We start from the raw sequence: 13,474 nt of genomic DNA, 5'->3' as shown, positions 1-13,474 counted from the left end.
TCCATGGTGGTATAATTTGGTCTTTGTTGCATTATAGTTTTGACTTGAAATGTGACTGAATTCGAAATGTGATCAATAGCTGTGTTTCCATCACCCTGCTTTTATGCGCATTTTGAAGTATCGCATCAGAATTGAGTGATGGAAATGCTGAATTTCAAATAAAAATGCCTTAATTCACAAAAAAGTTTTTATGCTCGCTTGAGGTGGTTTTTGACTAGTGCGGAAAAGGGTTAATGCGAATAATGGGAGATGGAAATGCATTTTGCGAATAAATTCCTCCAAGCGCATAAAAAAAGTCATGTGACTTTGCACTATGGGATGGTAAATCCTGACTAACCAGCGGACTGATCTTGTTCCACAGTGAAAGTGAAAGTCGTGACATTTGTCAAGTATGGTAACCCATACTCGAAATTGGTGCTCTGTATTTAACCCATCCAAGTGCACACACACAGCAATGAGAAGTGAACACACCGTGAACACACATCCGGAGCGGTGGGCAGCTATATCCAGCGCCCTGGGAGCAACTGGGGGTTCGGTGCCTTGCTCAAGGGCACTTCAGCCATGGGTATTGAGGGTGGAAGAGAGCGCTGTTCATTCACTCCCTCCCACCTACAACTCCTACCAGCACAGAGACTCGAACCTGCGACCTTCTGGTTACAAGTCCAATTCTCTAACCGTTAGGCCACAGCTGCCCCCAGCTTTTTGAAATGTTGTTATGGTCGGAAATGTCAGAGCAAAGTTTGTCATCAAAGTATTTCTGTATAATTGCCTCCCAGAATTGTTAAACGACTGAATTCCCAAACAGCAGCATCCACCTCTGAAAGCAATAACCGCATTCATTGTGTTTCGTCTGCTCTTTCTGAGGTGCAAGTAATTTATTATATATTAAAATTATTATATTCAGTATCTTCTCCTATAGTGCCAGTTCATCAGGAAGTGACGGTTTTGTTCCTTTGACTCGTTGAATGGAAACGGTGCTTGTTCGCAAATGTTTTGTGCGATATTCCAATTTTGCGCATAAGTTAAATTCGTAACTTTGGATGGAAACCCGGCTAATATTTGCGCAAATTGATGCATTGGGGAATTTGGCTATTAACATGTTACATTTTAATTATATTCGGCTAAAATGATTGAAATGACATGAAAAATTATCTGTAAAATTTCATAAATAAAATAAAAAGATCCGAACCACCAAAATGATCACAACAACCAAACACTACTGTAAACTGCAGCGATTCGTACGCGTATGTACTTTTTTGAGTTTTGCATAAATGTAGATAGAGGCACGCATTTCCAATGAGCCCGAGTAGGAATGTAAAGTATCCATAAACGGTTGTGCTATTTGCACATATTACTCATTTAATGCGTACAGCTCTTCACGTAGTAGAAGGTAAGCATACTCAAGTGTGGGATCAGTCTTTGTGACTGCACCAGGAGACAGGCAAAATTTGTGGCATTTGTCATAAGAAAATCCACACAATTTGAGGTAATGTGAGGAATCATTCATTATCAGTAGCACAAATGGTGCAGGGTGACTTGCGTGTTATAGTTATGAGCAATAGTAGATGTTTGCCTCACCACACACCACAATTAATCTACTATAAAAGAGCAAGAGAGCACCAATCTAACAAACAACATGTGTCCATGATGTCATACAGTATGTATATTGATGTCGTTGCATACAAAAATCAGGGCAAATCTGAGAGGGAATCTATAAATCACATAAATGTTTGGTTTATAAAGATCTCAACAAAGGTTTACCAGCTCATTTAAACTTTCTAACATATTCCAGTATTGTTATTGTCTGGGCATTTTGAAAGTTTACCTTAATGCCCTCACAGGCTTTGCCATTCTTGTACTCTTTGTTGCTGGCTCTCTTGTCCAGCTTGCTCCAAAGGGCTTTGGCTTTCCAAGACGTCACCATGCTCTTCAGGCCGCTGTAGAAGGTGCTGTGCTCCAGAGGGTCAACGTCAAGGTAACTGCACATGATATTGAAGGCCTGCATGGTGCTTTTGCAGTCAGTGGCCTGAACAAAGTTCTCAAATAGCCGTCCTGCCTGGTTCTTATCATCTTCGGCTTCACCCATCGTCTATTTTGTGAGAATGTGAACACTATGCTGGTGATATCTTGCTCCAATGAACAGGTACGCCCACACTTCAGTCTACTCACCCATTGCGAAATCTGAAAACAAAATTAAATGTCTTTTAGTTTTAATTTTAAAAAAAGAAAAAGTACAGTATGTCACATCACCACTACTAAAGAAGTTAGGTCAATGACTTGACACTCATGTTTTCTTTTGTTATTTCTAGGAAAGTAATACAATAAAAAGAAATATAAAAAATTTTCTGCCAAATTAAAGTCGTGTGATGCGACCAATATGAAAGAAAAAACATAAAACAACAACAATTCTAAAAATAACAGATCATTTTTACCTTTTTATAAAAAGGCAAGGTTAGTTCCCAGTGTAAAATGTCATATGGTACACAAAAAAAGTATGATATTTAGAAAATAATTTAAATAATTATTAAAATAAAAAATAATAATTCATTATACAAGTAAAATAAAATATATAAAATAAACTATATAAAACTTTGTATATTACTAGTGATTAAGATGTGTACATCCATTCAAGGTGTAAAGAAAATAAATCACTTTTTGTTTAATGTTTACACCACACTTTTATCATTTAATTTTGACTTTTCTTGAAAACTGTATAAAAAAAACTGTATAAAACTGTATAAAAGTTTTCTCCCACCACCCGCATAAAAATCCCCAGCCGAATTAACTATTGTTTTTTTTTTTTGACAAATATCGGGGTCATGTGGTAATCTAATTGCCGTCCGAATTCACATCTTTGAGTTTACAAGAAGAAATCAATTTACCATTTAAATTTTTTTTGACTACTGCCGAACACCGTACGGTTGCACTTCACTGTAATTTGCACGCATATTTTTTACTGAAATGCTTGAAAGCGTTTACAAGAAAAATATTTCACAGCTGTTAAGAACAAAAAGAAGACTGTGAAGAAATGCACATAAACATTTGAAATGGATCATTATTATAGCTGCCACAGGTATGCAATACAATTTTAAAATATGTATTATATACAGTACATAACTATATCACATAATTTTTTACAACTATATATATATATATATATATATATATATCTATATATATATATATATATATATATATATATATCTATTTATATATATATATATATATATATATATATATATATATATATATAGATATATATATATATATATATATATATATATATATATATATATATATATATATATATATTTTTTTTTTTTTAACAGATGTTCACATGAGAAACAAGAAACAATTAGCCTACCATCTGAATGTGGCTACTGAATACATTTCTAAGAACTTATTTTTTAGCTTTATCTTTGACACACATTGACATGGCTGCCAGGAATAAACTATGTAAAATGCGGAATTTTTTTTTTTTTTTTAAATCCACTGCAATTTAGGTTGCCGTACTATATTATTGCCTAGAGCAGGAGGCCACACACACTGCAGAAACAAAGTCCTTCAAATGTTCATAATCTGATACATTAAAAAGTACATCAACAACAACAGAAGATGAAATATCTTCTTTCTTTTTTTTTTTTTTTTTTTTTTTGACGGACAGAAAAAAGCAGAGCCTGTACCGGTTACATCTTGACAGCGGTTTGACGTTGGATACATCGGATAATCCATTCACAGAATCTTACTGTTGACTGGAGATAACAGCTGATTTAACCAGACTGCCAGCGTGCACTTTTGCAGAGTGCATAGAAAAAAAAAAAACTGTTTGTCTTGCAGCTTTGCCCTGCTGAACTGTGAACAGGACAGAGGTGCTCTTTTGCAGACAGTTGGGGACACGTCGCTACCCTGGCAACAAACTCCACTGGTGTGTATTTTAGTAAACTCCCTTATAAGATTTCAAAGCCCCTCCACTTACTCAAAATAATAATAACACTTTAAAGACATCACAAAACATAAGCACACTTTCGAGAATAAACCTAATACCACACAGAAAAGTCCTTTACTGTAATTATACACACATACACACATACACATACACTAAATATTTTATTAGATACAAATGTCCATAATATGCAAAGTGCTGAAAATGAAATCATGTCCTTTTCTGTTTGGATATGAAGATAGCTTGAAAGCAAACAGGGTAGATTTGCCCTGTAATACTAGACTCATTTTACTCCAGAACACATTTTATTTTGGGACAGGACATCCCCTTGATTTTGTGGTGAATCAGTGTCTAATGGTATAAAGGGAAAGACAGAGATATTTTGCTCTCCACTTGGGGGAAAAAGACCATCCACAAATCGCAACAGCATTACAAACAAATGCAAAGACAAGAACTGACAACTGAAGTTAAAAACATAGCGCAACAGGAGTAACAATAAACTAAACAAGACACAGGTGAACTCAATCTTTAACTACAGAAACAAACCAAGAGTTTTAGTAACCAAGGGAACTGAGGAAACAGGAAACACAACCACAGAACCAAATAAACTTCCCAATAAGAGTCTTTAGACAGAATAACAGACAAGACGTAACAATACGATAGCTCAGCATGAGCAATAAACTGAAATTTAATTTTGTATTCCCTGAAAAAAAATCTCAAAGCACTTAGTTTGACTATGCAAAAGCTTGAACATAAAGAAAATGAAACGAATGAGGATGAGTAAATGCAAACCAAATTGTAATTCTCAGGTGAACTACTGCTTTAAAAAAACATACATGGAGTTGAAACACAGGCAGTAGTGGATGCATCTTTGCAGTTACTTGAATATTTTAGTGCTTCCATAAAACCTCCCTCTAGTTCCCTAAGTATACATATCATTAATACTGTTAAACTTGCAGTCAAATATCTACTTCTACAGTGAGACTGCATTATGAGACACGATGGCAGTTGTAGTGAGGCCAGATCTCAGTTGGGTGTGTTTATAGGACACTGTTTTGCTAGCGGTGGTCTAAGTGAGGGGATGTGTCAGCTCTTGTCATCTGGGTGTTAGATGAACTCCCTCTGGAGACAGACGCAATAATGCACGCGTACACTGCATTCCAGCAGCCAGAAGCCGAACATAGTTGTGCATCAGAGCACACATCCAGAGTCACTCTTATTTACATGACTGTGAAAACAGGCTCTGCAGAGGCAACACAATGGACACAACTGAGAAATATGAGGCTGCAAACACCTTAAATGTACTGGTTTGTGTTATGCAACTACCTGATTAATATGTAATGGTCTCACTGCATTAAGAATTAATCAAGTCACGTGATCTGCATACCAAAAGAGAGCTAAACTGATTTTTTTAGGGTATGTTCAGCATGCAATAATACTTGCTTGATGCACTGGGGATTTAAAAAAAAAAAAAAAAAACATTCAACCTGTCCTACAGCTGAGTGTGTTTTTGTGCTTGTACCTTGGCTGGTTTAAGCCTGTCATGAATAAATAAAAATGACACTAAAACGCCAGTAGGTGGCAGCAACTAGGGAGCCTTAATGAGTGATTCACTGAATCGTTCATTCAAAGTAGGTGTTCAATATTGCTGATTAATTTATAAAAAAAAAAAAAAAAAAAAAATCAAATGACTGATTTATGTATGGATCATTGAATCATTGACGCAAATTATTTGTTCAAAAACAATGAAAAATAATAATAATGAAAAGGAAAATTGTTTTAATCAATCTTGAAATGTGCAAAGTTCTTGCACAATTTGTATTCATGTTGTTTTTATGCAGTTTTCAACAAATGTTTAAATTTAAAAACTTTAAAAATGTCATGTGGTGCAATCAAGTAAATCATTACATATTTTCCTTACACCTTGAATATATGCAAATGTACATATTAATCTGTATATTTTCAAAAAGCTTTTTCAAAATATTTTTTCAAGGTATAAAGTATTTTTACAAATATTATGCTAAATCACATAATTATAATAAAGTGTTTTGGAATTGTTGTATCACATTATATTTTACAAACCATTCCTACATAACTTTGTTGGTTGCACCACATGACTTCGATCTGGCTGACAATTTAAAAAAATAAATTATACTATGTTTTATCAAAACTACATTGCTGCTTACTATTTTCTAGAAGATAATAAAATAGATTATGCTACACTACTTAACAGAGTTTTCTTTTCCAGATCCTTTAAACAGGCTTTTTTTCTTCATTATGATTTCAAGACTGTTCGACCACTCTAATTTTTATTTTCTTTATTCCCAGCGAATAATCAAAAGATTGTATTTGGTAAATGTATAAAAGTTATCCAGGTTTTCAATGCACGCACAAAATGTGCTAACTGTGCCCAGTACACATACTTTATGCAGAAATAGTAAGAATACCATGTTAGCATGCTAATTCAACACAGCTGGAGACTTTCAGCGGAATTATTTTATTACACAAAAAAAAACCTTGTTAAAGCATCACAAACACACAACCACTTTGCCACAATAGCAGCTACTGCGTCCAAACCCATAGCAGCTATAATATGTGGTCATTTTAGAATGTCTGCTTGAAAGGCTAAATAACTATAACTGAGCGGCTGGCATGTGAGGCTTCACAGATGGAAGAAAACAGCTATTAGATCCATCTGCAGAGGCATTCCTCTTGAGCAGTGGAAGGAAGCACACACTGTCCCCTCCGTTTGCTCTTTCAGCTCAATCTGTATTGTGCTGACTTACATACCATGACTTCACCATCTGACAGAATGGAAAGGGCCACTGCGGGCAGACGGCACTAACCCACAGAACACCAGTAAAATGCGCGCACATACACAAACACATACAGTATCCCTGCATGCACACACACAACAGGGAAAAACATAATTGGGAATAATTGTGGCAGTGCACTAATTAAAATACTATCAAATCTGCCCTTTAATGTGTTGATGGGAATTCCACTGATGGTATATTAATTAGTAATAGGTCTGCGTCAGACGCCATCAATTTCTACATACTACTACATACATTTCAAGTTGTGTATTATATATATATATATGTGTGTGTGTGTGTGTGTGTGTGTGTGTGTGTGTGTGTTTAAGAAATCTCCTATGCTAATCAAGGACACATTTATTTGATCAAAAATACAGTAAATGATTTATTTAAAATAATATTAATAATAATAATAATAATAATAATAATAATAATAATAATAATTTAGAAAATAACCAGGTATTTAAAAAAAAAAAAAAAAATTAAATACTTTAAAATGTAATTTATTCCTGTGATGGCAAAGCTTAATTTTTACTCCAGTTACTCCAGCATTCAGTGTCACTTGATCGTACAGAAATCAATCTATTTTTTCAGTATTCTTTGATGAATAGAAAGTCCAATTAACAGCATTTATTTTTGTAACATCATAAATGTTTTTACTGTTACTTTTAATGAATTTATTTAGAATGATTTCTGAAGGATCATGTGACGCTGAAGACTGATTAAAATTCAGCTTTGCCATCAAAGGAATAAATTACATTTCATGATTTAAACAGTTATTTTAAATTGTAATAATATTTTACAAAGTTACTGCTTTACTGTATTTTGACCATATAAATACAACTTAAAAAAAACAAAACAAAAAAAAAACTTCTGGCATGGAGAAATATTGAATAAGCTAATTTGATTGCACTTAACATGGTCTTGTGGGCAGGATTCAGTTCCCATCATGCACAGTGGCTCAAACGGATAATGAGAATGACTGAATTACCACTTTGAAATTCTCTTTACAATTACTTTGAGCTTTAGGGTTTACAGTGATATATTTATAAAAGACAATCACATGCCTAATCATACGTGAGACACTGATTGAGTTTTCATGTTTGGAGCCAGTTTGATGAACTTAAGTCACAGTCCACACCCTTTATTATCACTAAAAGTTCAATACACAGTCCGCCAGCTATATGACTGCAAGAAAAACAGATCCCAGGCATGAAGCTTGCAGTTTGCTGTTGTTGCTGTAGAGAGCTTTCAGCTATCAGACCAAACAAAAGGAAGCTGATGTCAGTGAGGAAACAGAGGGAAAGCTGAGAGCTGAACGTAACGGACTTAATTGTCACCCTATACAAAAGAAAACCAAGAAGGAACCCCCATCTGATAAGAAGACATTAGGCCTGATAGCTGCATGGCAATCTCAGAAAACAATGTTTCCCAGCATCCCTCGTGGGCTTAACCTTTCCCCAAGCTGCAAACACGCTCCTAGTGTCTCATACTTGCAGTAAAGACACTGCTTCACGAAAGACTGCCAAAACAAAAGGAAGCCGTCTTGCAAGTACAAAGTACAAACAGTGTGTTATCTAAGTGGCCTCAGCGAACGTCTCATAAGAAAGTCATTCATTCACACAGAAGTGAGAGTGCGAGACAGAGCAGCTGCGGGCCGTCTTAGAGGTTGCCTGACCCTTTCCAAAAAAGAAATTTATCTTAGGACACTCATGTAAGTTTGGCAAAGCACTCTGGAGAATAAATGTTTGCAGAGATGGTTATACAAATAGTTTTATAAGCCTCATTCTTCCACTTTGAGAAATAATATGTTAGTGAATATAACAAATGAAAAATTTACCATAACAGTAATGATAATTTGGGGGTAAATGCTTAATTAAACTTAATTATAATATTAAAGTAAAAAAAAAAAAAAAAAAAAAAACCTTTTGAAGTACCACTGAATATATGCAACCCAGGCTCTAATTGATTAATAAAGATTATCAATTAATAAAGATTTTTCGAGCAATGCTTTATGATGACCTCAATACACTATACCATATTGCATGATTTGTAAACTAATATGAATTAAATAAATAAAAATTGTCAATGTTGATTTAATGGTGATTTCAATGATACTATGGTTTTCATTACAATCAAAAATGTGTGCATTTCGAAATTGAGCAAGTTTTGTACATTTCAATTTTGTGATACTCATCTTAAACTTGAGTTTTCCGTTCTGTCAAATCAGTCAAGTCACATCTTTTTACATAATACATGCTTTATACAATACAGACTATTTCAAAGCAGCTCACATTAATAAACAGGGAAATAATAAATGTTCTAAATGAATCAATTATTAACCAAATATAATTTCAGCTATAAAGCGGCTCTACAGAAGATAAGAGTCATTATTCAGCTCAAGTCAGGTCAAATGTAATCTCAATTCAATGACTCACTTCAGTGCTGGTATCATTATCCAGCTCAATTTAGTTTAGATTTTGTTCTCATCCAGTGTCAGTACAGTTAAATTGATCATATTACTGAGTATTAATTGTCTGAGCAAGCAAAAGCTGACAGTGGCAAGGAACCAAAACTCCATCAGGTGACAGTAGTGAAGAAAAAAAAAAACCCAGACTCAGTCTCAGTTCTCCCTCTAAATGAAGCATAATCCAAAAAAGGAAATTCAGATTTGATTATTACAGCAGAATTCTGTAGAAAACACTGATGTGATGAAGACTAGGTGGGAGGAAGGTGTTATGTGGACAGGCAGTTAGCCTGTCAAAAGCATAATCTTCATGACTTCAAGACTTCACTGTATTTTTTAATTGAGTCTTAAACACATTCACCCATATGGACCACTTTTACTAAACTGCTGGACAGGAAGCGTGGACTCATGGAAAGGTGTTTTTACAGGGGAAAAGGAAAGTTCATAGGGCTAATCTAAAACAGGGCTCCAGTCTGGCATCTGTGCTACTTGTCATGTTTTTATCCAGTTGCCACGGAGACCCTAAATATTATGTTGAGTGCGATGCATTAGAACACTTTATTGTGTTAGTTGATGATGAGCTCATGGTGAAATGCTGCTTTTATTTTAGGATGATGGCTTATGTAGTGTGTCTGACTATAGAGTTTAGAAACTGTTTACAAACTCCCTGAGCGCCAAACTTGTGTTTAAATCAAGCTTTACTGAAAATCCCTAATTACAACTGAGACGGTGCTGCCAGAAGATGCACTTTCAATCCAGTGCTGAGAGAATCAATGATTTATGAAACGCTAAGAAGGGAAGGAAATCATTCTGTCAATGGTAGAGAAAGAGTTAAAGTTAAACCCAAACTTTCCTCAGCAAGCCGCATGATTTGAGTTATCGTTAATGTTTGTAGCACAAATTTATGGAAGCTTTTTTCTGCAACTGAATAAAAGTTATAAAGTTAGTACTGTGAGACATAAACTTGCAATTCTAACAAAATATTCAGACTTTTTTTCCCCTCATAATTGGACATTGTATCTTGTAATTGACCCTTCACTGGGATTTTGACTGACAGGCGACCAATCCGCCATTTAGTCCAACAAACTAATCAGACAGGAGAGCAGATTAGTCGGTGGACATGAACTTGAAAAACCGTGTGCACTGACGTCTTTCCGCAGTTGGAACAACATACCTTCTGATGTGTTTATTTCATGCTAAAACTAGAGGAAGAGATGATCGGTCCACATGCTACAGCGATGCATACAACACATTAAAGAACTACAAAATGTTATTTATTGTTTGAGTTTCTTAAATGACAAAATTCAAAGCTGAGACTTTGTATAATACCAAAAGTAACCTGCTCTGTCTTGTCTGTCAGCGTGTTGTCAGCGTCCTCTTTGCTCCACAATGTATTTTTCACCTTGTGAGAACAATGTGTGGCGTGGGAGCACCATGGCTTGTTAGACGTAGCAACAGATACGAGGCGGGGTGGGGTGGGGTGGGGGGGCTATTGCAAGTTTATATCTTGCAATTCTGACTTTCTCACAATTCTGATGACTGAGATATAAACTCGTCCGGACTAAAATCCTGACTATTTTTATATATGTTTTTTAGTATATGTCTTGCAATTGGCTTGTTAAAATCACTAGTGTTGGCTCTGAGTCCACCTTGTCGAGTCCAAGTCCTTATCCAGTTGAGTTTGTGTGGGAGATATTTATTAATGTCTTAATTTTATGCTTTTACTTATTTTTTTATCTTTCATGTTACACACATGATGTGGAATCGTATATACTCCAAAATGTCTGCGTCCATGTAAAGTTTGAGTGAAAATCCATCCAAATCCAAGTTCATTCATAATCGCAGTCTGAGTTTGAGTTGGAATCCAACTCTACAAGTAACTAAGGTTAAGTATGAACAGCAGTAATAAAGTAGAAAAGGCTTAACAAGGGTCATCAACTGCCATTTTTGTGAACACACCAAATAAGGGGACATCGTTGGCCAGCGTGTGAACAGATCAGAGTATAAAAACAAATTTATAAGTATAACAGTTGCCCGACATCTAGATTTACATACAGCCTGATTGGTTTTATGTCTTGCCAAAAAGCATTCTTTCCACACTATTTCTGTGCTTACATCAACATGGCAAAGCTCCTCAGTAGAAATTCCTTATTTAACAGGGCTAACTTTTGACAAATGAGGGTGTTGGAGTACATAGTGTGCAGGACACACAACTGGCAGATAGTGCTTGGCAGTGTCGGATCCAGACAATATCTTCAGAAGGATGCTAACAGAAGTCGCCAACAGAACTGAACGTTGTTGAGGAAATTCCAGCCAAACAGACAGAAATGCAATGAATGTTTATCAGACTTTCAAAGCTTTGAATACTATGTGGACTGAAAAAAACAGGACTGTATCACATCTGTTGTGATTTCAAGTGTCAAGCGATTCCAAATGTAATCATATAATTTGTATTATTTGCTGATTAATTATGCAAGCATGCTAAAACACAAGGTGGTACTTGCATCTTGAATTGCTCTGACGGAATATTTTTTGTCATAATTAATTTTACTATTTTGATTTTTTAACTAGTTTATCAGACAGTATATAAATAAATACACATTTGCAATAAATAATATTATAATTAGGAAGTGCGACTCATGTCCTCATGAGTTTTGTAAGACAGGAAGTTATTGCTCATCCACAGAGGAAGGTGACACTGTGTTTGTGGCTATCCTGTGAATCACAAATCTCACAGGACTAGTTAAAGAGCAACCTTCACCAGAATTAACTTAAAATACACTCAAAGTCTGTATTCATAGTGCATCATAAAGATTTGCATAATATCTTATAATAGACATTTCGATACATTCTAATGTTCATTATCTTTACATTATGTTGTTTTTGAATAATAATAATAATAATAATGTGCTACTGCAAATACAATTATTTACAAAAGACATAACTGACCCTTTGAATGCATTATAATGTATTATATTTACACTTCTCTTAAAAATAAAGGTTCTGCAATGGTTCTTTGTTACGGAGATGACTAGTTGGGTTACAACGTCAATATTTTGCTTGAATGTCATCTCCAGACAGCCAACTTCAGGTTGTGTGCAAACAATGCTTTGTTTAAATTCTAAATGGTGAATGTGTGGAATATCCAAAGGGTGTATTTCCAGTTTTCCTATATTCAGTGTCTAGATTATATTTCTAAAAGTCTAATTGAGATCCGGACAAAGAAAATTGTGTGAAAATCGAGTGGTGTTAAATCTACTAAACTTCACACAAGTTCAGGTGCAGGTTACTGAACAAGCCTCTGATTCCTTGAAGAAGCATTAAAGGGAGTATTATCTTTCTCACACTGAGAACAACCAATCATTCATCTCTCTACCTCCTCCTTCCCTCTCTCTCACTCTCTCTCTCTCTTTTAGAGACAGAGCGAACAGCAGTTGCATCTTCAATAAAAAGTTAAGATGAGTCTTAGAAGGTCCAAATTAAAAACTCAAATGAATAAACATATAAAGTGAAAATAAACATAATTACTGTTTCTGTAAAATTTCATAATTACATAAGTGATGTAACAAGGTGCAAAACTAACTACGACCATATTTAATACAATATACTGGCCCCAAAAAGTCACACTTCAGTCACACTTAAAACACTCTGGTTGTCTTTTAGAGACACATCAGCATCTTCAGACAAATGATGCTAGAACTTTTCTCTTCACGTTTTAACATAAAAACCAGCTCTCCTCAAGGTGATTTTGACGGGAACATTTGACAAGAAAGTGTCAGTTGTTTATAATTTGAACAAACGTAGCCGTTTTCCCTGAAAGGTGGGTTTTTTATATTTTGTTATAATGTTAAGATGTTAATACATTTTAAGTGTGAAAATACCTTTGGCGTCTCTACTTCATCTCTCTCTTTCCTTCTGTTGAATTCTGCTGGTGTTTCTATGTCCAATAACTGACATACAAGCATTTTGAAAGTGTGTAACTGCACCCTTAACAACAATTAATTTGATTATTAAATAGGCCAATGAAAAGAATAACATTTAAAAACAGGCAAAACTTACATTTGAATAGAAAAGGAGAAGAGCGCAGCTTCCTCTTCTACTGCCCTACTAAACTATTTTAATCTTACTCAATTTAAATAAACTAAAAATATACGACAGATTTCTTTTCTATATATTTCTACTTCTGTATATAGTGCATTTTTAAATTTTCTGTTTTTCTTATAGTGTTATATTCCATCTCGACTGTGT

The 13,474-nt window shown here is 34.8% G+C and overlaps 1 protein-coding gene across 1 annotated transcript in view; it reads right to left on the bottom strand.

Moving 5' to 3' along the window:
• The window catches only part of LOC109057463 (F-actin-monooxygenase MICAL2-like), a 52,117-nt gene that overhangs the window by 37,760 nt on the left and 883 nt on the right, over positions 1-13,474 (bottom strand). The window contains exon 2 of the mRNA XM_042761043.1: positions 1,826-2,181. Within this exon, the coding sequence (XP_042616977.1) occupies positions 1,826-2,086 (261 nt within the window). The 5' untranslated portion in view covers positions 2,087-2,181. The remainder of the gene's footprint in view (positions 1-1,825; positions 2,182-13,474) is intronic.

This window comes from Cyprinus carpio, chromosome A7 (assembly GCF_018340385.1).
Source record: "Cyprinus carpio isolate SPL01 chromosome A7, ASM1834038v1, whole genome shotgun sequence".
NCBI lineage: Eukaryota > Metazoa > Chordata > Actinopteri > Cypriniformes > Cyprinidae > Cyprinus > Cyprinus carpio.
The sequence above is the reverse complement of the archived record's forward strand: the minus strand, read 5'-3'. Positions and strand labels throughout refer to the sequence as shown.